General features: G+C 41.4%; 1 protein-coding gene across 1 annotated transcript; it reads right to left on the bottom strand.

Annotated features, from left to right (window-relative positions):
- Positions 1-1,737: 1,737 nt before the first annotated feature.
- AQP1 (aquaporin 1 (Colton blood group)) lies at positions 1,738-21,142 on the bottom strand. Its single transcript, XM_005240966.3, has 4 exons — positions 20,573-21,142; positions 5,661-5,825; positions 5,177-5,257; positions 1,738-3,631 (listed from the first exon to the last, which is right to left on the bottom strand). The coding sequence occupies exons 1-4, from the start codon at positions 20,960-20,962 to the stop codon at positions 3,452-3,454; spliced, it is 816 nt and encodes a 271-aa protein (XP_005241023.1). The 5' UTR covers positions 20,963-21,142; the 3' UTR covers positions 1,738-3,451.
- Between the last annotated feature and the right edge of the window lie 6,253 nt (positions 21,143-27,395).

The raw sequence follows: 27,395 nt of genomic DNA, 5'->3' as shown, positions 1-27,395 counted from the left end.
ATGTATTTACTTCTAAAGATAGATGACCAAAGTTAGGACCTATATCTCTTTAGATTGTCTATAGAATCAATGGGATAACAAGGGGCTTCTCCAGGGATGAATTCAAAACACCTTCATCGGGCTTCTTCCAAGTCTTCTTGTGCTGGTGCGTGCAAAAACCAGGTGGTACTGTCAGCTGCCTAAACCAGAGCGAGTGTGTCTGCCCTGGGATAACAACTGGCCCTCAGACAAAACAAAGTGGGTCATTATATTGGTCAACTTTTCTCAGGAAAAATTTGGGAGAACGTTATTTGGGATGCCCCATACAGGCACTAGCAGCAGTGTCCCTGTGCTTGGGAATAATCCCTTGTGCTTTTTCATTTGCTAGCACCTGTGTGGCCACCCTCTGTGGATATTTGGTATGCTGTGGGCTACCCAGCAGGGTGGCTACTGAGACCATGGCAGGTGGTCCCTAGCTAATCTATGAAAACACCTACCCTTTGTCATCTTTTCATGTTAGAATGTATGATAAATGCAGAGGTTTGTCCCTGGGAATCACCAGGGCACAGACATGGTCTGTTTTTCCATAGGTCAGAAACTACATACATCATGGGAGCTGTTTCAAATAACCGTTCCAGGCTTCCTCTCAGTGTCAGGGAGATTTTGTTGAGTTTCTGGGTGATCACATGTAAATACATTTGCCCACTTGACATTTGTTACTGGGTTTCGATACTTGCTGCTTCAGCTTTTAATTCCTTTGCTGGGTATCTTCCAAATATTTTAATAAGATTATGATAACTCTTAAGTGTGCTTGTCTAGCACAAAGCAAAACCATTTGTGCCAGGGGTGGGGAAACTTAACAGCTATGGCCTTAAATTGTTTAGAAAATGCTGATCTCAGTTCATAATCTCCGGTAAAGTGCTTACAAAAGCACTTTAAATGCACCACTAATCTTTTCCTGCTTTAAGAAGAGAGGAGTTTAAGCCTGGAATTCTGTTGAAATACATTTTCACTTGATTTCCAAGAGCTTTACTCTAAATTGTTTAAACATTATTACTGTGAATAAATACACTAAGAAATAGCACTTAATTTACTTTCACCTGTTCTTTTTTTTTATTTCTCTAGTGAAACAGTTGTTGTGCATCTTTCATCTGTTTATTATCATGGCGATCATAAGCAGCAGCTAGAGCAGCTAACGTGACTAGTCCTATTGCACACCAAATGGAAAGGCAGTATTGCTTGTCTTCAGAGTTTTGGGCTTTGAGGCATAGAAAATAGGACAAGTTATTGCTCTTCACAGGGTATAGACTAAGGAACAAATTGTGAATCTCAGATTTTCTCCATCACTATATGTGTTAAGTTACCTCAAGCTTGTAAAAAAGCCCTATATGCTGCGGGTGATTCCGCAACTGTTCTGGCCATAGATTCTGCAAGGCAAAAAAAGGGTTAATTGGGGGTCAGTGGATGCACTAGGATACCAACAAATGAAGTTGAGAAAAGATTCTGGAAAGTGGGCACAAGGTTGTGGTACCTTGCTTTACTTCTAAGTATAATTTAGATAGAGCTTTCTTCCAGGTGAGGGCCTGCTTCCCCTGCCATAGGAAGGAAGAATCTCCCTTTCCCCAAAGACTAGCATCAAATCAAAGGAGTGGAAAAGCAGAAATGGTCTCAGTGTTACAGGTGGGCACCTGAAGAGTGGTATAGAAAATGAAATAGCATTGTGTTACAAGGCAAATTAAAAATCAAGAATCATGAACATTTCATGTGTTAGCACAACTGATTTTATTTTTAAACCACCCCAAAATTCAATCATGCTGTATGTACATAGACAATACATGTGATAGCACACCAAATGTAGACAAGAAAGATAAAATGTATTCTGTTTTATTTTGCTGGTGAATTTCCTTTTTTTTTTTTTTTTTTTTTTTTTTCATTGTGCATCTGCTCAGCTTGATGAAATGATCCAACCTATGCGGATTCCCATATCAGCCCTCTCTCAACTTCCATGTCCACACCGTCTCTCCAAGGGGAGACATCCATCATATTACCCCTGGGGTGTTTGAATGGTAAAGTGCACAGCTTTTTGTGTAGGTTCCTCTGGGCCTCATTTCTTATGTAAAACTGTTTAGTGCAGAACAAGTATATCAGCATGTATCTGCTTTAACTATATTCTATAGTTAGTAGGTAAGACCAGCTAATGCTTTGGGTTACTCAGGAAATCATAAGTAGCACACACACAAAAACGAAAACAGAAAATATTCTTCCACATCATTTAGAGTGTTAATTTTCTTTATGTTTCCAGTGTCACTTATTTGCTAAGCACTGCTGCAATTCTTTCCATTTGTCTTATTTTCTTACAAAACAGTATACTAGGCTTTCTGTATAAAACATATATATAAACATTTATATATATATATATAAAAACAAAGCAATGACCCCCAAAATGGACTTACACACAGTTATGCATTTGTCCCTCATTAGAAAATATACTGTGTGTATATCTACTCATTGTCCCTGAATGTCACAGCAGTGGCTATTAGAATGGGGTCAGGAAGAAAAGAACCTTCCCTCCCCTCCCCCCCCCCCCCCCCCCCCCCTTGGTTTGCTTTAAAACATACGGTTCAATTTATAAGATGAACAAAAGCAGAGTAGTCACAGGAACAATCAGATCCTGTTTAGGTATTGGCACTGTGTTGTTCTTGCCATTGTTATTACTACTCTTCAATTTGACCTCTAGTTATTACTTCCTGGTAATTAACGTATCTATACATTTTTTGTCATACGTTCTCTCCCAGCACAATGAGCTGGATGCTCAGGGAGAATGAAGCACAGGAAAATCTAAACGGGTCCTGGGACTGGAGGATCTTGCCCTGCTTAACCTTTCTGGTGCTCTTTCTCAGAGTTTATCAAACATTTAGAAAATCATGGCTGAGTCTACATAACAAGTCATTGTTAGTGGCGTTTGCTTCCAAAGATGCGTTCGGGCAATGGTTTGACATAGTTTTTCACATGTGCTGCTGGCATTAGATACCAGCCTCACATATTTGTATAAATACTTTTTCCAGTATAAGGCCCCTGTTATTGGTACAGAAGGTTTTCTGTCCCCAGTATCTATTCTTTCAGCAAACACACTGGTCATTTGGACTACTTATCATTACTGAGTGATGTGCTGGGAGAACCACTCATGTTAAATACACCAGAAAATTTGGTGGTGGTAAGAAAGGGGTTAATTTTCAGCCCAATTTATTTAGCTCACACAAAAGTGTCTAAAGACTTCTTGGTCTGAAGACTTTTTAATTGAAAAACCCCAGATATAAAAATGTTATTAAGATTGGGGGCAAAAAATGGAAAAACATATTGAATTAAAAAAACAAAGTACTGCTTTCTGGTTTACAAAGAGTCTATAACACTGATAAAATCTTCGGAAACCAATGTGCTTTTTTTTTTTTTTTTTTTTTTCCCTTGTCCTTCTTTATTTTGGCTTCATTTCAACCCGGGAGTTCATATCATCTCCTTCCAGATCATACTCTTCTACTTGGCCACTGGTCCACACCTTCACACGGTCGGTCAGGTCACTGCTTCTGGGAGCCAGGACGAAGTCATAAATCAGGGCAGCGCTTGCTCCTCCAATGATTGGGCCAACCCAAAAGATCTGAAACACAGTTCCAAGCCCAGTTAATGCCTCAGGTATTATGGCATTTCAAGCTGTTCTGAAAATGTCCTCTGAGGATTTTTCACCACAAGATTTACAGTGCAAACATTAAAATTACAGTCTATCACCAGAATGTTCACTCAACTGCAAGGCAAGAAACTGGGAATGTCTCACCATGAATAGGCAATAGACCGAAGAGATTAATAGCTGTGACTATCAAGTGACTTATCAAGTTCTGATATTTAAAATCAGGTATCCACTGGTAAAACATCTCAGTTCCTCCAGATAGATTTGGCAGGGGAGCACAAATTCTAAAAGCAACAAGGGCATTGGATTCCATTCTCCCACTATCAGCGATTGGTACTTAGAAAGTAACACTCAGTGAGAACCTAATCAGGTGCTTAATTTGCTGCTAGCTGCTATTTAGCTAGTGAGAGTACTGTAATTGTACTGTCTACTCACTTAAGGTAAGTAAAGTTTGGAGGGAGAGGTAATAAAAGTATATTTTTAGGCAGGTTGGTTTTATTAAAAATAACAGTTGATTTCGAGGGATTTGCATGGCCAAAGACTTTCTGAGGCTGAAAATGTTGGGGTTTTTTTTTCAGCAATGTCAGTGGTTTAATATGAATTATTACCTCCATCTCCTTCTCTCTGTACAAAGGAAAATATTTTATTAAATTCTGAAAATAGTAGCTACTAGCTTAGTCACATTACCTTAGTAACCCAATAGAAGTATTTCAGTGAGATTTAAGTGCCATTAATTAATAGCAAGATTTCCCCAGTGTTCACCTTTTGTGTTTTATTCTTTGGATTAAAATAGCATCTGTATCCAAAATTTTCACAATCCATTGTACTACCACTAAATTTCCATGGATGTCTATACAACTGGCTGTCGAAATCATGAGTTGTAGTGTTGGAACAAGCTATATTTAAAATATTCAGAAACACATGGTCATTTAGGGCTTTTATAACAGCCGCCTTTATTGAGCTTTAGTGAAATGTTAATTTTTGTGAAGTTCCTCATGTTAAACACATTTAACCACAGGGAATAATCTAAAAATTATAATGTTTCCAGAGCACTTATCCATGAAAGCACATAAGCAGACACTTAACTTTAAGAAGATTAATATTTTATTAGCTTCCAAATATTAGATGATCCATTTCAGTTTATAGACCTGCTTAAGAACCTTCCTAAATTAGGTTTTACCAGATAAAGCAGTAGCACGTTACAAACCCAGTTTAAACAATAAATACTCAATACAGGATTCTGTGTATGATGCTTTCACATTTAAAAATATTTGAAATAAATAAAATTTAAGGGAAATAAAAAAAATGACTGTATTACTTTGAATATACACACTCAATTTGAGGACTTTGTGATCTCCAGAGGCTGGTTGGAAGTAAATGGAGATTATTCTTTGTTAAATGAAATGGAAATGGAAACTCACTGACTTGGTGCTAATGATATGTGTTTATATATTCCTGATTTTGTAGATTGTCTATATGCATAGCCTCTTGTAAGCTAAACAAACTGATTCAACTTACCCAGTGATTTTCAAAGTTGTTGGCAATCAGCGCTGAGCCAAAAGATCTGGCTGGGTTAATTCCACAACCGGTGTAATCAATCTAGAAGGTGGAAAGAGAACCAGTGGTGAGGCACTGATGCACGTGCGGCAGCTTCATTACACAGGAGGGCATGTGACAGCCGGCAGTATGGTTTGGATGCTCACAACAGTTTCATTCATCCCACCCACTCTTCCTCAGAAAAAAGGGGGAAGACTCTTTGCCATGTGCCTGTCCTTTCCCACCAGGGAAACAGTTCCTACTGCAGTGGCTCCTCCAACCTCATCACTTAGTGCCACAGCCACAGAGTTCAAGAAAGAAGGGCCATGCGTGTGGCAGAAACAAGGTCAGTATCTGAAGTGGAAGGAGAAGGAAAAAACTATCATCTTCCCATCATCTTCCTGCCTTCACTGGCCCATCCTGGGGTGGGACATTGCAGCTACCAACTGTGAGAGCTAAAACTTACAGCAAGAAGATGTCCCAAGGCAACGGAGAGACCAATGGCCAAAGGTGCTGATCCTGAGACATCATTCCTTCTCCGGTCTGTGGTGGCAAGGACACACAACACCAGCTGGAAGGTAGCAATGATTTCAATACCTAGTCCTTGTCCTGCATTGATTCCCTCTGAAAGCTGCACAGAGATAAGAAGGAAAATGTCACTTGATGCTCCTACCTGACTTCAACCAGTATGACAAAGTTTTGCAGGATCTACTGTCTCAAAAGGAGAATGCAGACCTGAGCAGACATTTCTCTCCTTGGGTTGCTTTTGCTTAACAGGGAAAAAGATAAAAGAAGAAAAAGAAAAAGTGAACAGAAATTCATGGCTGATGGGGGAATTATTTCAGTTTCCTACTGAAGTAAAGCAAATTGTCTAGAAAAACTGACACTGGCAAATGTAGATATTCCAAATGTATTATTAATCATTAAATCAGTGGAGCTTCTTATTTATGTAAATGCTGCAGAACATATTGAAGCCACAGTAATTCACATAAATGAAGATTATACAATAGAAATGCTGTTATGTTTCAGGAGTACTGTTAGAAACTTGTGCTTAACAAGAAACCATGGAGCTAAACCATTCAATGTCATAAGAAGGTTTGAATTCTGCTTCTAATCGCTCTATTCAGTGGTATGTCAGTTAAGACAAGAGAAGCCTATATCTGAGTTGAATAACTTGATGTTAAGCAGAAATAACTACATTGCACAGACAGGCTGAAATATGAGCTTGGACACAAGCCAGAGAAACTGAGAATGTGAATGACTCAGAGTAGGAAGCAAACTCTGCAAAACTTCTGCTCAAGAATAGTGCTATCAGTAGGTTACCCCATCTGTCGTAGCCGCTGCATTAAAAATTGCTGGGTCATACATGGCAAAAACATAATGTTATTGTGACCTGTCACACTGTCACAACAATGAAACTATGGGAAAACATAATTTAAATCTGCTTTTGTAGTTTTACACCCTAATTTCCCTAAAACTAATATTTGTATAACTTTAAAAAGTGCAGATGTTTAGCTGAACTCTTTCACATTCCACCTTTGCTATTCACTTGTCTTGTTTCTTTGTAACAATGCAGCATAATTTCAAATTCCTAAGCACTGAAAAAAAAATCATCTGAATATTCAGTCAGCATAAATCTCATTAGCTACATTAAAACCAGTGAAATTATATTGTTTTCTTAGACCTGCCAATCTGAAGCATTAATAATATATTTCTATATCTTGTTCTTTAATATGCAAGACTGATATACTTTGAGTTAGAAGCAGTTTATCATCAGATAGAAGTGAATTCTGGTTGAAATTGTGGGCATTTTGCTTCCTTTGGCATCCATACAGTATAAATTAATATCATCAATGAAACCTTCAGTGTTAATAGGACTTAAATAGTGAGAAATATGAGTCTGACATATATATATATATAGATGAGCTGGCAGTGAAAATTATGTGATCCAGACAATCATGCTGAATGCCTGATATGACTTAAATTACCATTCTGTTACTTTTGTCATCCCCTTTTATAAATAATCACTTTTTTTTTTTTGCTGCAGAGTCAGTGGGATTTGTTGCTGTCAACAAATTAGGTGACAAATGCATCTCATTGGTACTAAAAGTAGCTCTTTAAGAATCTGGACTGTAGACTCTCCGGTCAATCCTATCTCACATTTGGAAGTGCAAATGGTCAAACTTATAAAGGCAGGTGTATTGGCAAATGAGTGATATACAGATGCCCAAAAGTGGATAAGAAACTAAAAGATCTTCAATCATAATGCAACAGTTAAGCCCCAGAGAGTCTAGATCTGAGGTCTGACACACTGAAGTTAGTATTTGACAAAGCCTTGGCATTTCAAATTATTAAACACTGACCTACCATTAGTCTTTCCCTTCGTTTGAAGGGCTTCTATAAAAGGAAAAAGACAATAAGAGCAAAATTGTGTTTTTAAAACCTGTGATAATCCTTATCTTTGGGAGGAGGAAATCATATTCTTCCTTTCCCTCCAGGAAAACACATCCTACGGCTGACGTGACTTGAGGTCATTCTCCCTGCTAATCAGCACTTATTGATGGTCTGTGTGGGATCAAAGAAAACCTGGAAATATCATAGGAAACCTTCTGCTTTCCTCTAGCATGTAATTTTACACAGCCTGCCAGGCATGTAAGATTCCACTGTGAAAGCAAGGACTCTGGGCCATGTTCCAAAATGAGGCAAACTGAGGCAAACCTTGGATGTTCTGCTTTGCTGTGGTCTGTGGATCTGCAGCGTGTAAGTGTACAATCATAGACATTTGTTACCTGCTTCCCTGTCACAGCTATAGTGTCACTGTGGCAGCAGCCTGGACCATCCAGGGTACAGCAACACATGGAAGAGTATGAGTCTTGACCACCCTAACCATATCCCAGCCAAAGCATAACATGCGTAGTAGTAGGAAGGTGCATTTCCAAGTATCAGGTTAAAATGTACATATGTATGTGTGTGTATTTGCTTATATAATCCTTAGTCACAGTGGATTTGCAAGTGTTACTCAGCTAACAATGCAATATGGAACATTTTGCACCTTTTGAATCTGCTCTTTTAAATTCTTGACAGAACGAGGTAGGCATAACCAACATGAGTTTCTGTTTCATTGTTTTTTTTCATTGTATTTTCCATACGCTATGCAGTTTTTTTAAGGAAAGCTTGAATTTTTGTAGAATACCTGACTTAAGAAGCTTCAGGGCTGTCTAAATCTTACTCTGAACCTAGTAGGAAGTAGTACTATACATTACAGAGACCTGACTAGCAAAGGCTGTCATTAAAATAAAGGCAAAAATTAACCACTGGTCTTAATATCTAGCATTCTGCTACTGGGAGTATCCAGAATCTAAAGTGACCGTATCTCTGGTTCTCAAATAGATAGAATAATGCCTTGAAACATAAGACACAGTCACCTCTGCTGTAGTGTTGGGGTGAAGAGGTCCCTTTCCAGCGACCCATATGCACAGTGCAATGACTCTCCCCTGACTTGGTCAACTGCTCATCAACGGTCACAACAAGGGATGTGGGCAGCGTGTGTGGGCTGACACTGCATTTGCCCTTGATGTGTTTGCTGAGAAATCCCTGACCTATTCTTATCTCTGTCCAGTAACTCTCACAAGCTCTGCATTTTAGGTGATGCTCATCAAGGCAACAGAAAAACTGTCAGAGGGCAGGGAACAGCATAGCCACTCCCTCAGCTTTTCATGCTATAGACTTGTGAAACTTGAAGAGTGGATTTGGTGCTTTAAGGAGCCAAATATGCTCTGAGGGATTAAAATGAAACACACAAGCCCACATTAATCTCCCAAACAGTTTCCCACACCACAGGAACCTATCTAGACTTATCCTCCTTTTTTGTTCACAGGAATTGTTCCATTAAACTTCATCTCTAAGTCACTATTTTGACAGGAGAAGCACCAGAAACACAGCAAGAAGTGGATGACATCATTGGCAAGACCTGGGTGTTAAATATAGACACATATAACTGATCAGCTGAATGAATCTTGGCTGCATCAGCTTGCACTGAATAATTCTGCCTTGGCTGCAGTGGCACCCCGACGAGAAGCAGAAGCCTACCTGCAGGCACTCCAAGTGAGGTATACCCTGTGAGCTGAATTCTACCACTAAATCTCAACAAGTTTGCAGAAGAAAAATCCACTGGAATTCAGTAAATTTATAGAAACCACATCTCATTCAGAAAGCTCTTGAGCTGCAGCCAGTTGGAGCCTAAAGAAGCATTTAGGGCATGCTGAAGCCCTCTGATTTGCGTTACTGGACATGGGATGAGGTACAATACTGGTTCCCCATTAAAAATTTTTCTTTATTTGATAATGCTAATGCCGCTCCTGTGACCTAGCTTGAATTCAGTGCTGACTCTGCTTTGAGCAAGAGATTGGGCTAGAGACCTCCTGAGGTCTCGTCTAAGCTGAATTACCTAAGAGACCTTTTTTTTTTGGAAAGCTTCTCCCTGTGGGAAGGTTGGGGACAGAGTTGCCTCAGTGCTGCGCTTTGAGTTTTGCCAAGTTAATGTCCAGAAACAGCTGGTGACATGTGCAGATAGTGGAGCCACGGTCGGTGGGTCCGTCACTGGGAAGTCTCTGCAGAGATGGAATCTGTATTGGTGAGTGAGTCAAGACACTTGTAACACAGTCAAATGAGGAGTGTTAAACTCGAGGGCAAACGTCATGAAAAATCATTATCTAGTTATTACTGTAAGACTAGTAACTAGCTGAAGCCAACACCTGCTTTTTTTTTTTTTTTTTTTGTCTTGGGAAGTGGGCAGTGGTCGCATTGCTTCCATTTCTCCACAACATCAGACAGGAGATGGGAACTAGGGACACCTATTTCTCAGAAGTACCCTTAACAGCCATGTTTAGCTGACTGACTTCCACAGCTTCAAGCAATAATTTGGGCAAATTAATGGGATGTTTTCTTTCCTTTTCTTTTTTTTTCTTTTCTTTTTTTTTTTTTTTTAGAGCAGGATATTTATTAGTTGCCTGCCTTCAGACAAGAACTGGGGACAGGAAATTAAACTGGCCCAAGGTAAACTCAGTTGTGTACTTCTCTAGCAGCTTCATATTCTTCTCATTAGGAGTAAAAGTATATCAAGTTCAAACCTGTTTCCCGTTATATGGATAAGACAGTTTGTTATGCAAGGTGGTTTCACCACGTGGTGCTGTGCTCCGTCTCATCCAACAAAACCTTAGCCATGGATTGTATCTCTAGGGTCCAGCTTACTTTCATATAACAGGGATTAGTTTCTCATTGTTCCTGAAAAATGAGAGGCCTCTGGAAATGTAAAAGTCTATTTTTCAGTAGGGGAATGTCAACTTTCTACATTCTTATGAAACACTTCACTGCGTGCCATGCTGACTGGTGTTTTTTGGGAGAGGTAAGTTAAGCCACAGCAATTTAGTGACACATACAACATCCTTGATGGCTGAGACTTCTTTGCATATCCCAGCCATCCCCTAGGGAAGGCAGCTTTTGCAGAGCCCCAGCAATAGCATGGCTAGCACATAATAAAAAGCATGTTGTGGACTGACTAAAAATGTATTAACTTTTAATAAAGTGGTTTTAATCTTCATGTTGGGAGAACTAGGTTCTCCTGTCCACACAAAATCTAGCATTTTAAGGACCTCTGCTGCAATAAATAATATCTTTATAGCAGACAGAACTCTTTCCTTCTGTTGAATTCAAATACAAAGCTAACAACATTCACCAGGCCTGCTGTTTTCAGCATTCCAAATTATTAGATTAGCTCAGCCACAGCAGACTGTTTTCTTAAAGGAAGACTTCTAGCATTTTATTCAAGGAAATTCTCTCTGTCTTACTGTGTTTTCTTCCTGTAGCTTAAAAATTCCCTTCTTTGATTTTCTTTATTTTTCTTAATAAGGAAAACTCTTCACATCAGTTTAAGTGGTTCATGCTCTCTTCTTTATCCCCACAGTGGAATTATTAATTATGCTGCTTTATATGAACTATCACTTAAGTTTAGCTGGGCAAATTCTTTAATGCAATGTTCTTCAAATGTAATCTCAGAAATTAATCTCCCTGTTTCCCTCAAAACCATCTTCTACTGCCTGGCCTGTCACTTTCTCTGACTCTTCTCATGCGTTCAGCTCCAACTCTGTCTTGAAAATAACTTGATAATTTCCATCCTGATTATATACCTTTCTTCCACTGGAAGTCTCTTCCTTTAACTCACAGTCAAAATGTACTCAGAGACTTTATCCCCATATATATATAACTGCAGTTATTCTCTTCTCTCCTTGCTATTGACCAGTATCACTCTGAAATGGATGTTTCTATACCTGTTATTTGAGCGTTAGGGATTCAGAGAGTACAGAAATCTAATATCTTTAGTAAGCTGAGACAGGCAAAGATCTAAAGAGTTTCACTTAAAATTATACAACAGGAGCACTCAGAAGAAGCTGCTTATGAGGCAAATAATTAGCTTTGGATCGTATCCTAAATCAACAATAGAAGCATTCAGCAGAACCTAGGGACAAAACATATTGTCCTCTGCTAGATTATCCTTCCTATAAATACAGCCTTAAGAGCTCTAAAGGGGACTCATTCAATTCCCAAAGCAGAATTCATATTTTCCATTCTTTGGACAGCAGACACCCTCCAGGAACAAGCCTAACCTCCCTTCTCCCACCCTGTCTTCAGGCTGATGAGAAACTAGCCAGGGCTCTTCGTGGCAGCAGCCTGCTAAGAGAAGAAGGACGGTTTCATTTATATTAAACCAGAGCACATAAAGTTTACATGTGAGGCCGGTGACAGACAGTAAAAGTCAATTCCTTTACAGCACTTTCATTTAGCTCAGCTCGTTAGAGATAGAGCATTTGTTTCATTTACGCTTTTACTTTTTGATGTGCCTCTGGGAACATTGCTTTGGGGAAATTTTTTTTTTATAAGTCATGCTGCTGAGAAATAAACAACTTCTATTCAGAGGATGAGGAATGGTGAGGGTTTTTTTTTTCTTTTCTTTACCCAGCAAAACCCAAGCAAATAGTTCATTTTCCGTAACACTTTTGAAGCACTCATTTATACCATGGAGCTATTTACGATCTCCTGTATTGTCAGCCCAGAAGGAGGTGGTTTTTCAAAGGAGAATTTTGGGCATATCTGAATTTTGAGCCTAATAGAATTTTCCTTTCTATGTTGTTCCTGGAATAACTAGCTGGATTTGCACAAACCTCACAGTATGGCTGTTGGCAGTTGCACCAAAGCGATATTCACTTTATACTTCTAGACAAACACTCCAGCAAACCTGTGAAGTTTTCAGGTTTCCCAAGACTGAGGTAGTTCGTACAGTCAGTCTTGTGCAGTGCACTGAAGATTTGGCTTTTCCATGGAATTAAAAACCAGCTCTGAATATGTGCAATGGATTTCAGGAACTAGGGGAACAATTCCAGCTCCTTCATTTCTCCACCTTGTTCATCAAGCAAGACGTTGTATCAAAAAAAGGAAAAGGGGCCAAACCTGACTTTATTCATTCCTCAGTCCAAATACAGCCATCATCAACTTCAGGAGAAGTTGTGCATATATGTGTAAGGAAACATGTGCCACAGTTCTGCTTTGAAAGCATTCATTGACTTCGCTTGGCACCAAATTAAGTGTCAAGGGCCTGGAAAAATTTGGCTGTCTGTGGTACCTCTCAGCGGTTCCTGGAGTGAGGATGCACGAGGCTCCACCAGGAAAGTACACAGAGGATTTCTTTGCTCCTTTCCGCTCCACAGGTGCCAAAAGAGAAACCCTGTGCAGAGATTTCAGGACGTGTTTTTGCTCTCCTGCTGTTTATAGAGTTTCCTCCAGGATGCCTGTCGGGCCCTGTATATTTGATTTAACAGGTTAATGTTGTGCCTTAGCCTCAGATCTCTTTGACTTCAGTGGAGCTGCAGCAGTTAAACACCAGCACTAGCTTTGGCTCTGGGTGCCAGAAAGATCAGTACTTTCCCATCAGGTTACACATTAATAAATACACAGGACCAAATACTGCTCCCAGCCAGGTCAGAAAAACCTCCAGAAGACATTCACTTGCTCCACGACACTGGTATTTATATTATTCTGGAGGTACTGAGGAGCACAGCCACAGACGATGATGTCTTATTGTGCCAGGTACCCTATCAGCCACAGTGGAAAGGGTGCCTCTGCGCATTGGTAATAGAGACAACAGTTTAAAGACAGGGAAGCACAGAAACTGAGAAATGCAGAGGCATAACATACAGATAGTTTGCTATTTATGAAGTTGAGCACAAGCACAATAGTTTAGACTGGTTTCCCTAACTCTTGAACGGAGATTTTCTAAGAATGAACATTTCTTTGACATTTTCAGTTGTGATACTAGGTAAAGATCACTCTGTTATTGAATTCTCTCAATTAAGCTAAAGAATGGACAAATAAGCAAAAATGTACCACTGCTCTAAAGAAAACAGGCAATTTCCTCTTGAGACAAACAGGAAATTTTTCAAGGGCTATTTTTTCTTCCTTTAGTACTTGTGATGTGGTTTAGCACCCTTGCTTTAAAAATGTTTCCCTTAAAGGTAGCTATATACAGGCAAGATAGTAACATTTTTTAGGATTCTCTGATTAAAGAGATGCTGTTCTCAACTCACCTGAAGGTTCACATTATCTGCTGAAGTATGTGAGCCCTGATACAATGACTTAGAAGTTGTTTTTACCATTGCATCAATTTAACCAGAAGAGCTCCATGATATTCATTCTCATGTTTGCTATGGAAATTTCCATTTGTCCTCAGATTGTGGTTCTTGACATGTCAGATCTTGATTTAGAATCAATATACACTAACAGATACTTTCTTAAATATTTCTAGTTAATTTAAATTATGAAATGAACTTTGGGTTTACCTCATCTGAAGAATCTTTCTATCTATTGATCTGTCTCTGGTATGTGAGTATGTGTGGAGGTGTGTATACACATACACACAAAATATCCGTGTATGCATGGCATAATAGATAGAATGCTAAGGAAAGGAAAAGCATTTTAACTGTTTATTCACCAGTCAAGAAGGGTGGTGGCAGGATCAATTTCCTTGTATTTCATAGTTAATCTTAGTTTGGCAGCTGGTCAAACACAGAAAAAAAAATTGTTCTCAAAAAATCCCAGCATGACTCCATTTGAATTACAGAACCAATCTACCAAATTAATAGTGGGTTTATATCTAATGCAACTCATTATTTACAACCCTCTGTGCATCCCTTTCATAAATTTCTATAGTTTCTAAGTAGAAATAAATAAAGATGACCTTTCATCTGAGGCTTGCAGAGCATTTTTCAAACAATGAACCTGTCATCCTTGGATCCTCTGGACATGGACCCAGTTTATGGCACAAAACCTGCTCTGAACCAGTCTCTTCTGTCATCAGAGGACTGTCCCACAGGTGGACGATCACTAAGGACTATGTCCTGTACCAGAAACAGCCATGCTGTTGCATCCCTGCATGCTCTCTGACAAAAGCTCAGGATATGGCTGTATTATTATAGCAACACTAAGCAAATCTTTGGAGAAATGGAAATATGAAATAACTTGTGACATCTAAGGATTAAAGCTATAACCCCTGTTATCCTGAAAAAATCTGGAGGATGGGTGATAACCATCAGGTTTACATCTCAGCCCAAATGTTTCTGCTGTCATTGTGTGAACACACTAGAAAGCAGCCAAGACTACGGCCAGTTTTGAGCAGGTGCCTTTCCTGTGTTCCACCTGCCCAGCCTGGTACAAGTCAGTACAATGCTGGCATGCCATAAAAGACTGCTGTTGTAAAACTGAAATTGAGTAATGCACTATTGTTGTGGCGCCCTTTGTTAAGAAAATAAAATCCCAGACTAATCTCATGTACAGGAACCTTTTTGCTCACTCTGAAAATGCAGCAACTTCTGGTCCCTTGTAGAAGTTCAAGTGCTTAAGCCCCCAGATGCCAGCACAGGCAAGGCTGGCAGGAGAAGCCTAGGCTGAACTGAAAAGAGGGAGGGCAGAAGACAAGGACAAGGAGAATGAAGCTCACTGTATCAAAACTTGAGAAAGGCGTAGTATATAATCTGCATTGAGAAAACGCATCCAGGGATTTTTAATAAGCGCTGGAGGTCAGGAACTCAGCTGCATGTTTCATCCATCCAGCGGCACCTCTGGAACTGCAATTTTCCATACTGACTCAGAGGAAAAGCAGCATCACTTACTCAATTGTCCACTCACACTGTCAAGCTCTCAGTTTATTTTGGAAGTGCTTCCAAGTCAACCTGACTTTGTTTAATTTGAGGTTGGAGGAGAACAGACTCATAGGGCAAGGGCACAATGAGAGAGGGAAATCACAAGGTAAACACTGAGTCATCGAGTCCAGCCATGCAAGTCCCACTGCCCATGGTCAGAGGGCCACCACTGGTGCACTGGTTTGGACCAAATGTGGGGAGTTTGGTGATTCCTCCCCATGATCCCCTTGGGAGCAACTTTCTAAAGGATGGGAAAGATTCAGTGAGGTATATCAAGATAAAAACATCAGTCCTGACCCACACAAGCCATTAAAAGGTGTGGCAGGCCACAACTTCATGAAAGGGAACTCCCAGTGCAGGAGCAATTTTACGTTTGCACTAGAGGTTTCTGTCTTGGCAATTTCTTGGCAGAAAAATCACCACCACTGATGTCCTAGAGATAGATGGTACATCTGTGGAAGGTAAGGATCTGCAGACAAGAGATTGTCCAACCTTCAGCTTTCACAAGTAGCAGAATAAGGCTGAACCTGGGGGACACAGACAGCACAGAAAAATGCCATCTCCAGCAGAGGGGTTCAAAGCTGCTCTGCTGCTGCTGCTGTACCACAATCCAGCTCATTGGGATTACCTATGGAAAGGGGACTCATTCTGTAGTGTGACTTTGATGAGTGTGGAATGTATCTCAAAATAGCAGATACTGCCCTGGTATGAAGAATCAAGGACAGCAAAGGGGTCCTTCCTCCCTGTCTTTGACAAAGGATTTGGAGTTGGCCACTGTGTGTTTTATCACCAAAGGGCATTGCACCCCTTTGTGCACCAATTCTGCTGCCACAGCTGATCCAGCTCTGGGGACACTGCTGGGCACTGGTGGCAGAGACACTGGAATGCCAAAGGGTGTTCCAGCAACAAGTGACTTTTCGTGCTCTGGGAGCAGTATCTATATGACTACTCACCTGTCTTCAGAAAACGTTCCAGACCTCTGAATCAACTGCCCACAGATCAATTCTGGCTTTTCCAGAAAGTTCCTCAGTTACACAAACAACATTTATCAGTCCACTGAGTGTTTTTTAAAACTAAGTCCTTCTATTTGTTATTCTTGGTTGGTTTTCTTTTCTCTTTATCTACCCCGAGCAACACTACCTTCAGGTCTGTTTTTCTTGCCTACAATTTTTGATCCACTTATAACTTTTAAAATAATATCTTTCATCATAAACTTCAAGGCAGAGTTTTCAAATACTTTCCAAATTATACCCCCAAGACTTAGGGGGCACGTTTCCTGGCACTCTAATCAGTATGCTAAAATATGAAATTGTAAAACAGTGCCTGCATTTTTCACAAACTCTGATAATTTTCACAAATAAAAATAAAAAAAGAAACTGAGCTAAGTTTGGGTGGGTTTTTTTTTTTGCTTAGCATGTTTTTAAAAGCTTGATAAAAGTTCTCAAGATAATCATTGCTGAACCACAAATATTGTGTTACCTTACAGTACAGAAACAGAAGTCTCCTCTCACCCGCCTTTCCTGCTTGAGCTCTTTGTTGGTCATTAACTGACCGTGATGAATAGTTTCTTCCATTATCCAAACTACAGATCTGTCCTCACTAGACAATAGCCAACTATGCTGGCAGATGAGTGCATTTTGGATTAGGTATTTTCTGTTCTTACAGTTTTACCTAATGGAAATTTGTAACATGTAGTAATCCAATTGCCAAAAAAAAGATACAAGATACTCTAAGAAAAATATTTAAATTTTTAGAACAAACACACTCCATGGTCCTCTTTCAGCTTTTCCAATTTTTGAAGATTTTACTTTGGCACCCACATCACTACTAAAATATATGGGAGTTTAAGTGTCTTTAAAAGATTCAGTAATCTAAATACCTCCCTGAATATTGCCTAGAATGTCTTATTTGGAAACAATCAACATAACTAAAAATCTTCCCATTGACTTTAGTAAAGTTTGGAACAAACTCTTCCTATGTGACTGTTTTGCTTGTCCTAGTTTAAGGCAGACCTTACTATTGAACATGTTAAAGGAGCATCCTGCTTTTCCATCCTCCCTTCCTTCTCTTAAACCTTACACCTTCCGTGGTTGGTTTTTTGTGCTTCATTTGCTTCTGTTCCCCTTTTTCCCTTTTTCCCTTTGGGCAATAAGAAAGGGACAGATTGATCCCACTTCATTCTGGATACTTAACAGAGGCTCCCAAGCCTTGAACCTCAGAGCTGGCTGTCTTTGGAGGACAACTCAACAGATATAAAGTACCTCTCTTTGTTTCTCCTTCTCTGTGAACTAGAGAGGACCCTATGGAAATGGGTTCCTCACTTGGCCCCTCAGTGCAGGACCTACAGCTGGGCAGGATAAATATAAGTTCGGGCACACAATCCCACCCAGTATCCACTGGGGACACTGGATGGCCACTGACCCCACATTTTTCCTGTAAAGAACACCCCTCCACAAGCATGGTAGGGTCAGAACAGGGGACACAGGCACATCCCAGCCCTATTCCCAACCTTGCCAAACAAACAGCACTCCCTTTCTATTCTTTCTCCCAGTAGTGAATCTACACCTCCTTTTCCACAGGAAGGGCAGGAAGACAAAGCAGCTGGCAGGAATGCCAGCTCTGTCCCTCCCTTCCTTGTCCTCAGGTTGAAGAGCATGACATAAAAGCAAATCTCTGTGGCATCTCCTTATCATCTGTTTGCTGGGGGAGGCGGCATGCTCTCCATGCTGGGCTGTGGTTCCAGGCCAAGCAGAAGGACCCTGCAGAAGGAAGGACAGCCGTTCTGCCCTTCTCCCCCATGTGGGGCTCAGACCCAACTCCCCCTCAGCCCTCCTCTCCCCACACAGTCCGACCTTGTCAGTGGGAAACGAATAGATCTGCTTTCCTCTCTAGTTCTTTCTTGCAAGGGAGAAGAACTGCTGCCGTCCCCATCCCCATCTCCAGGGGGGGTCTTCTCACAGTTCCTCTAGCCACAACATTTATAACTGAATGTGAAAAAGAAAATTAAAAACCCCAAAATTCTGAATGTTTGACAATGGCAAGCACTGGAACCAGGGAACTATTTTTTAGGAACTATTTTATCCATCAATTCATGCACAGAAATCATTGCCAGATTTATAAAATTGGTATGATGGAGACTTAGATGATTTGGTTTTGCCTAAAGTGCATTTTATGGCCTTGGAAACAATGCATTTGATTGTATTCCAGAGGTGCTTGGCGGGGGTGGGGGGGGGTGGGGGGGGGTGGGAGGGATGCAGAATAAAGGCTTCTTCCCTCACATGCTGGTTTTGAGCTTCATGAAGTAGTCTCCTAAGCTTACTACAATCAGTGAGTGCACTGATCTATCCTGACCTTTCCATCTGTCCCCATAGGCTCTGCTCTTCTGGGATGCCCTTGTGCAGAGTTCTGAACTATATCTTTGTAGCTTGGAGACTTACTGACTGAGAGACGAGAAGAGTTTGGGCTTACCATCTACACCCCCTTTACAAATGGCCAGTTACAGGGCTTTTGGGTAGAGAAAGGAGACCGCTGTCAACGTTTTGTGGCACGTAAAAGGGGAAGACCAAACGCAAGTGCTACTGAAACCAGACCTCCCGTGTTTAATGGCAGTTGGACCTCTCGAGGAAACCACTGGGGCGGATACCCCGTCCCATGCGGTTGAGCAGTTCCCTCTGCCAGTGGTTTCAGAGGAAAAGATCACGTATCACACAGACAGTCAGAGACTTCTGGAGTTAATAAAATGTTTCGCTCCTCTTCCCCAGAATGTTTTGGATTAACTGATCAAAATTTCCAAAACAGTGGCATGATGGAATACCTGCAGGCACCAGGCTCGAGGGAGGCAAGCAGCCAACCCGCAGAGCGACACAAGGGTGGATGATACTAAGCTGCTCAGGAAACACCTTCTTAATATCAGATTTTATCATGTTTTCAAAAACCACCCCATTTTCTGAATTAACTGTAATGCCACAGCATGCAAATATTACTTTATTTATTAATTTATTTTTTTAATCCTTTCTTTCCCTTTTGTCTAAATGATTTCTGAAAAGGCATTGTATTTGCAGCTTTTATGTCTCAAATATCCTTGTGGCTTCAAATGGGCGTAAGATTTCAAATTACTAAAGTCTCAAACTGCAGTCAGGAGTATTCTGCAAGGAAGGGGCCATAGGAAAGATGTGAAATACTTGCTCTTCACTGAATCAGGTGAAATAAGTGAGTATAAGGCAATTGCCATTTATAGTACCCCATGTACTGCAGTGGCTGTAGCACTGCCTCTGATAGTGGGATGATTTCAAGTTTAAAAGTGTATCTATCCTTTTTTTTTTTTCTTGTTCTGGTACAATGACAACATTAAAAGCAACATTTTGAGGAGGAGGAGTGGTGGCCAGGCAGATTTTGTGCAGCATGCTGTGAGCACCTGGCTGAGAGAGGGCTGAAACTAGACCCCTGTTAAATGTAGCTGCCGCACATCTTTCTCCAGGCTACACCTGAGAATTCAGGGTTTTACCCATTTTTCACAGCAAAAGGAGAAACCCACCAAAAGTGCAGCTGGGATTGTGTGTCAGGCAGGGTCTGAGCACTCTGCCTAATGCAACAGGTAGTGCTCACACCTGTGCTGACAGGGGTTGTCTTGCTACAGCTCTTTCACTGTTCTCATAGGTTTTCATTGCAATCATCATCAGGTTACACAAACCATTAATTAGGTATTGAAAAAGACCCACGTTCATCGAAGCAAAAAACAACATTGGTATATGCACATTCATCAGTCTGTTACCTGAGACCTTCAGAGCCACAAAAGGGACTCTGTCATGCAACTGCCAGTGATTTTCATGCTAAATTGGTGTCAAAAGGCACCTTTCAGCCACTTGGATATACACAATTGAACATGAGCAAAAGTGATCACGGCCATAATGTCCTAAAGATCTGAGGAGGGGGTGGGGAGGAAGGACCATCTCTGTGACAAAGATCGATGCTGATAACAGCCAGCACCAGATCCCCTGCTACAACAAGCAACTGGCTGCCTGAGGTCACCATCACCACTGCACCCCCCATGCACACATCTTTAGCAGATGACAGGTGTTACATTTCTACTCCAAAACAAAAAGGGAAGGAGGAATTAAAAGTTTCTACTTACCGTGTTGAGCCCCAGGGCATTGTCTGGGAGAGAGGAGGTGACTCCAGACAGAATAGCTGTGGCCACCACTGCCCCCAGGCACTGGGCAATGATGTACATGAGCGCCTTGAAGATGCTGATCTGGCAGCTCAGCAGGAGGCCCAGGGTGACAGCTGGGTTCAGGTGTGCACCGCTGATGTGGCCCACGCTCTGTGCCATGGTAGCGATGGATAACCCAAAAGCCAACGAAACCTTCACGTTGTCCTGAGACCTTGTGGATGTTTTGTTGCCCACCACTGGGAAGTTAAAACCCAGAGCTGAGCCAATGCTAATAAAAATAAAAAGGCTCATGGCAAGGAACTCAGCCACCACTGCCCTCCAGAACACTTTCTTTTTGAATTCACTAGCCATCTTTCCTCTCTCTCTCTCTCTCCTCCTCACTTTCCCTTCTCCCTCTCTCCCTTCCTTTGCCTGATATTTTTCCTTTGAGGTCTGAAGAGAAATCTGGAGAAAAAATACAGTCCTTGGATTATTTATAGGGCTTTGGGTGGTCTGTAGGAGGGAAGGGGTGTTGCACAAAAGGAGGAAAGAACATCTACATAGATGCTGACTGCTAGATTGATGTAAGACACTGTATGCCTGCCAAAGTTTTTTTCTTCCTTTTTTTTTCCTCCCCCTCCCCCCCCCCCCCCCCCCCCCCCCAGCGTTCGATCTCTGCTGCCGTTTTTAAGAGGCTTTTTTAATTTCTTGGAAAAGTCTTTAGGAGTGCCTCAGGAATTTTACCCTCACTTTTTTAACTCCTGTATCATCATTCATCACACGGTTTGGAATGAAAGCGTTTACAGGATTTCTGTCTCGAGATGGACTGAAACGAAAAGCAAAGTTATCTGTGCAGCCTGGGAAGTTATTCCTGCTCAGCTTCACCGGCGGCAGATAACATCTGAAAGTAGGAAATAAACCTGACAACTAAATCCACACTCCAGAGACTTCAGTACCGCTGTTTCATTTGAAAACAGGTGGTAATGTCTCTTCTGCTGGGTCGGTGGAGGTTTGGACTTGTTCCTGATGCCAAGCCTGCCGGCTGGACGGGCAAACACGTATTCACACGGGCTCGCACAAGCCGGTGTTAACTGGTGAGCGCTGGGGACCAGTCTGAATCCGTGCCCGCCGCGTACAACTGACATAACACTGCGAGTTAGCGGGAGGCTTTCTAGATGCAATTTGGATCCTGAGGGACAGACGATTTGGGGGGGTTGCTTTTGGTTTGTTTTGTTTTTTGGTTTTGTTTTTTTTTTTAACGTGCAGGATTGCATCACTTTCTTTCTTTCAAGCACAGAGGTGTTTCAGGGTTTCCGCAGCTTGCTCTCCCGTACTCCTTCAGACCAGGAGGAGGAAACCCAATCTGGGGGCTTCCTAGCCCACGTCCCGCAGTGCAAATGTCCCTCTGGCCACCCTGCGAAGGTCAGCTGTCCTGGTTGTCACCAGGGAGACTGGCTGCCGCTGAGCCACAGCACTGGCTGCAGGCGGGACAGAAGGGGAGAGCAAGGGAGAAGGGAAATTACATGCCTGATTTTGCAGACAAAATGAATCTCCCAACAGTGCCAGGGTGTCTTTCAGAGCAAAAGGTCTAACCGCCTCTGGTTTTATCACAGCAGGACTTGTATACATTCCTCAGATTAACCCTGTGTTATCAGATCTCTGCCTGCTTTAACAGCTGGTGGTACCTTCATCTGTGAATCAGGGAGGCTGCTCTGACTCCAAACTATGCAAAAATCTGATCCAGACTCAGAAATTAACTCCCCGGGCTCAAGTCTTGAACGATGGATGTTTGAAATCAGCTTATTTCTCTGCCTCTTCTTCTTTCTCCCTCTTACTTTAATGCACTAGTGTCAACTTCTAAATTGTACTTAAATTATTTCAAGGCTTTTTCATTAGGACAATATGTCAGTATGAAGATAAAATCAAATACACACCTGGATATTATTAGACAGTCAATAAGGATCTTTGAAATATATTCGGCTTTCAAAAGATGATTCATATACAAAGCTGAAGACTATTTAAATAAAAATCCAGATGTCTGCAGCCTGTCATCCCTAAGTTCTTACTCTTTCTAGACATCAGATGTTCTTGATTTTCCATATAACCATTTTTATTTCCTTCTGTTTTATAATACACTTACACAACAGAACTGTACCAGTGAAAAAAAGGAAAAAGCAAAGAAATGGGAACAAATTATTTGTTTACCCTTCTAATTACCATGGGACTTCAGTGAGCAACCATTTGACAGACAAATCAAAAATCAAATTTTGCCAAACATGGTACATGGTGGGATTTTAACAGAAGATACAATTGATGTTAGCTGTATTCTGTTCAGTGAAAATTTTATTTGCCGCAAACAGTCTCTGAGATTTGAAGAACTTCAGTGACCAAGTTCTCTGGTCCTACCAAGCAGATGCCCAAGACACAGGACATACATCACATACCTTCAGGGGACTAGGGAAAGCAGAGCTCTATGAATAGTTTACACGAGTTTCCACACATCCCAGACTAGCACCTGTGGGAGAGAGCTGCCTGGATATCCAGCTGTGCCCACAGGACATCCCCTCTTTACACCCTTCTTGCTACAGTTAGGGTCTGGGTGACCAAACAACCCCTGTACCAGTACCGATAAGGTGAGAAGGAATCTCTCAAAGGAAAACTTCTAGAAGCCAGGAAAACAGGCTGCAGAAATATTGCAAAATGCTGATTTCTGCAGTGTCCTCTGGGTATCCCTGAGTGGCCTGTTCCAGAGACAGGGTACCAGGCAGGGAAGACCTTTAGTCTGACCACTGGCATATGTGAACAACGCACAAATTAAATGTGCCTTAAAATCAGCAGGTTGATCACCTGGGATTCAGTTGGGAGTCAGTTAAAACACTTAGATTTTCATCCTGGGACTCTCTACTGGTCCCTTCATAACTATTACTTATCTCTCATTTCCTGCTTTGGAACTTGATGCCACAATAACTCAATAAAATTGTCATTCAGACAGAAAAGAAACAAAAAAAATTCTGAAATAAAGACCGAAACTGTTACACCCAAACAGGGAAAATACACAGCTAGAAGAGATGTGTGGAGGTAGGAGCCCATCTTACCCATCTATGCTCTGATGTGAACAAAATTGTGATCATCGTTGCTGTGTTGTTATTAATTACTTCCATGATGATGATCCCCAGGGGCCCTCTGCCTTCAGTGCTGTGCAAAGAGAGACAGCAGAGACAGCCTTGTCCTGTGTGTAAAAGAGTGACCGAGTGGGGAAACAGAAGGAGATGGCAACAAAAGAACAAATATTCTGCACCAAAAGTAGAGGGACTTGGCAGAGAGGACAAATTAAATCAACAGTATAAGCGTAATGAGAAAAGAGGAGACAGAAGGTGTGACTAGAACAGCAACAGGTCAGTCAAACCTCTTCAGAAATGTCCACCACAATGCAGATCTAATTGGTGCCCAACTCGTTATGTCACTTTCCCACAAAATGAGCTCCATCTTGCTTGGGCTGATGGCAAAGACCCCAGAACTTGGCTAAATAATCAGAGACCTGTATACCCCCATCCCCATAAACCAGCAGGAACCAAACTAGGGCAAAATCCAGTGTCCTGCATCTCAGAGGAACGGGGGCCTGGGCAGACCGACAGCTTTTCAAGGTATGGTTTTATCTTATGTGCCAAATCACACTTGAAGGTGGGGTTTGGGTTTTTTTCTGGAATATTTACCTACCAATAGAGACGCCTGCCAACCTTATGTAAGTGTTTAGGACAGGCAATGAAGAACGTATATGAGGGGAGCAAGAAGGGGAAAGTAGCTTTGTAGCTGAGGGATGATTCTTCACGGGTGATTTAAACCAGTGTACTCTCAGCAACTCTCTAATTTAGTTACGCTAGAGACAGTTGAGTGAAAACTCAAGCTTACAGTACTAGATATTAAATTGCCAAGATTCCAGGACAACCTCAGGTTTTGTCTGAAACAAATCAGGTTTGGAAGGGCTGTAGCACAATCCTTACTTAACATTTCAGGCAGAAAACAAATGTACTTGTTTAAGTGGTAGGCTTTGTTCTGTGCTCCCGCATGTCAAATTGCTCAGGATCTCTCTACTATTTGAACAAGAAACAAGTGTCAGCGACTGCAAATTTGGTCGTGGCTAACCTGACTTCTCTGGGAATTTTCCACTTCAGTGAAGGAACAGTCAAAGTTGAAGGGCGGAGGGAATGTATGTCAGAGCAGCGGCCAAATGATTGGAAGAACCAGCGGAACTTCAGCAATACAATAATTCTCTTGAGAAGAATTAGTTATCCTGTGACCCAGTCAGCCAAACCTTTTAGCAGGCAAGCAGCAATGGCTAGGAAAACTACATCACTCACAGTCTGAGAGACAATTCTGCCCATAAACTTTCACCCCTCTGGGGTGTCACTGACTCTCACCACTGTGGAGAAGAGCAAAGCCATGAAGCAGGGAAGAGCTAAAGGATCCATCTAGTCTTGCCCCAACATCTCAGAAACGGAAGGGACTGAGCACTGCTGGCTGGAATGAAAATGTTTTCCTATGTACTCCATTCCGTGCAGTCCATACGGAAAGTTGGAGGTCAGAGGCAGGGTTTCCTGGAAGAATAACCACTGATTAAACAGATTTACACCAATATTCAGGAAACATTTCCTGGGCTCAGTCCACTTTCTGACCAGGAGGGGAACTCATCCCACTTCACTAATGTACCAAGTACGAGGTGGCAGCTGAGTCAATGTAAAGACACTTGGGTATATTTCTCCAAGAGAGGTGCCTGAGCACAGCTGACACCTGACAGCATGAGCAAGGTGTCCAAGAACTGGGAGGGGGTTTAGACTGAATCCCTGACTTAATGCTCCTAAATCCAGGAAAGATGGGATAATTCAGACACAGTCCCCTCTTCAGCATTTGCTATCAGCCCGTCTAAGCTCCCACTTGCTCCATATGCTGACAGCTGAAAATTCCCTCCTTAGCTACCTGGCTGACTTTGTTCCCTGCATGGTCAACTCGGAGCCTGTAATGTCCTCTTACAGAGCCAGACACTTAAATTGCTTTCCGAAGCTGAACCATAATTCTCAGAAACTCATCTGAGAGGATCAGCAGTGATTTATCAGCCACATGAATCACCTGCTGTGCCAGGAGCCGAGACGGTGTGCCACCCTCTAATGAGCAGGATTCAAAGGCATAAAGTTCACGTTTAATTTTCATTTGGATATTTCATTACTTAGTGAAATCAAAGCAGGTTCTAAAGACTGACCAGGTTTTTCCTTTTCTTAGGAACAAAAATATCTGTATGCTCCTCCATATTCGCCAAGTTATCATAATTCTCTTTTGACTGATATCCTTTTTTATATTATTTTAATTTTCACTATATATGGATGTGAGCATTCTTACTACAGCACTTTCCTGTTTCTACTCTTTATTTTCCTTTTTCTTTTATTCTTTCCTTTCAGGCCATAATTAGACAACAGAAGAGAAAATTTTGTCAGTGAGTATACGATGACACAAAATCTCTGGTTGCACATTTAAGTGAATAAAGTTCAGTATCAGCAGAGACAAACCTATTTACATCAAGAACCAAATTAGTCCAGATAGACAAGATAATTAAAAAAATGTTTTCTCTTGAAGAAAGTATTGTAGGCATCCAAAAAGAAAATCACTCATGAATGTCATTGGAGAGTTTGCTTCAAATTTCATTCGAAGTTGTTCTCTCTTCCAAGAGCAAAAGAAACTACCACAGCTCCTGAAAACGTACATAATACAGTGACAAACGTGTTAGTACAGCACGATTTTTCACCACAACAAAGCTATGTGGGTGGCATTTGTCTCCCCTAACTGTTGGTATCTACTATGAAAATGACTCCAACTGAGCTGATGTCCTTTGTCTGCCTTCTAGTGAATGCACAGAATGCATTTTCAGAATGTGGTCACAGCCCCCATTTTTTGACATCTACACTCCATTGGATCCATTGACACAACTGTTTAGGCTGCCTAGATCCGGAGTCAGCACTTACCTTTCTCTGGAAATTCCAATTCTGTGGCTGTGAGAGCTGTTCAGCTGCCAACCATGCCAGTGAAAGGACTATTACTACCATTTTTTAAACACTTCTGGGACATGACAAAATAAAGATTATTGTCTTCCAACTGGAACACAAAGGGGAATTTCCCAGACAGCTACTAAATCAGCCTGCATCAGGAACCAGATTTTTCTTTCACCCTGATTCTCTTGTACGGTCACATCGGCAGCAGCATCTCTCCAAAGGAAGCAGAATTATGGACCATGAAGTTTTTCCTGCTGCCTGCTCTCCTGACACACAGCATGTAGTGCTAGAGGAAACGGTACAGAAAAGTTAGCTTTCATCAGGATTACCTTTGTCTGAAGGCATCTTCAAAAATAGGCGTTTCTTCTCCCCAGACTTATGCTGGAGAGAGCAACCACACACTCCGCTGCTTAGAAGCAGGCAACTTGCAGCAGCGTTAATATACCGAGTAATGTCCATCTTCTAGCAGCAATGGATGTTAACCAAACAAACATCAACACACTTTAGGAGCAGGCCATTTTTGTGAGAAAGGACGTATGAATCCCTTACCATAAAATGGGAGAAAATCTTACATCTTTCCCCAAACAAAGATTCTCCTAGATGTGTTAGTTAAACACAGTTGTCTTGTGAAATGGTTGGTTTCTCTGGCAATCCTAGAAAATGTCACCACACTGAGGGTTAAATTCCTTTTTTATTTTTTTCCCTAAGTGAACATATTTAGCAACAATTGTCCTTTTGAGTTTCCTGTGCCCAGTGCATCACTGGGA

The sequence above is a fragment of the Falco peregrinus genome, chromosome 5 (assembly GCF_023634155.1).
Source record: "Falco peregrinus isolate bFalPer1 chromosome 5, bFalPer1.pri, whole genome shotgun sequence".
Classification (NCBI taxonomy): domain Eukaryota; kingdom Metazoa; phylum Chordata; class Aves; order Falconiformes; family Falconidae; genus Falco; species Falco peregrinus.
Note: the sequence above shows the minus strand (reverse complement) of the source record. Positions and strands in the feature narration are given on the sequence as shown.

What these genes read in the sequence shown, in the direction of transcription:
- AQP1 (XM_005240966.3), bottom strand. Translation starts at nt 20,962, where the DNA reads ATGGCTAGTGAATTCAAAAAGAAAGTGTTCTGGAGGGCAGTGGTGGCT. An exon ending in CCTTGGGACATCTTCTTGCT is followed by an intron (nt 5,258 to 5,660) that starts GTAAGTTTTAGC and finishes TCCACCTTCTAG; the next exon opens with ATTGATTACACCGGTTGTGG. An exon ending in ACAACTTTGAAAATCACTGG is followed by an intron (nt 3,632 to 5,176) that starts GTAAGTTGAATC and finishes ACTGTGTTTCAG; the next exon opens with ATCTTTTGGGTTGGCCCAAT.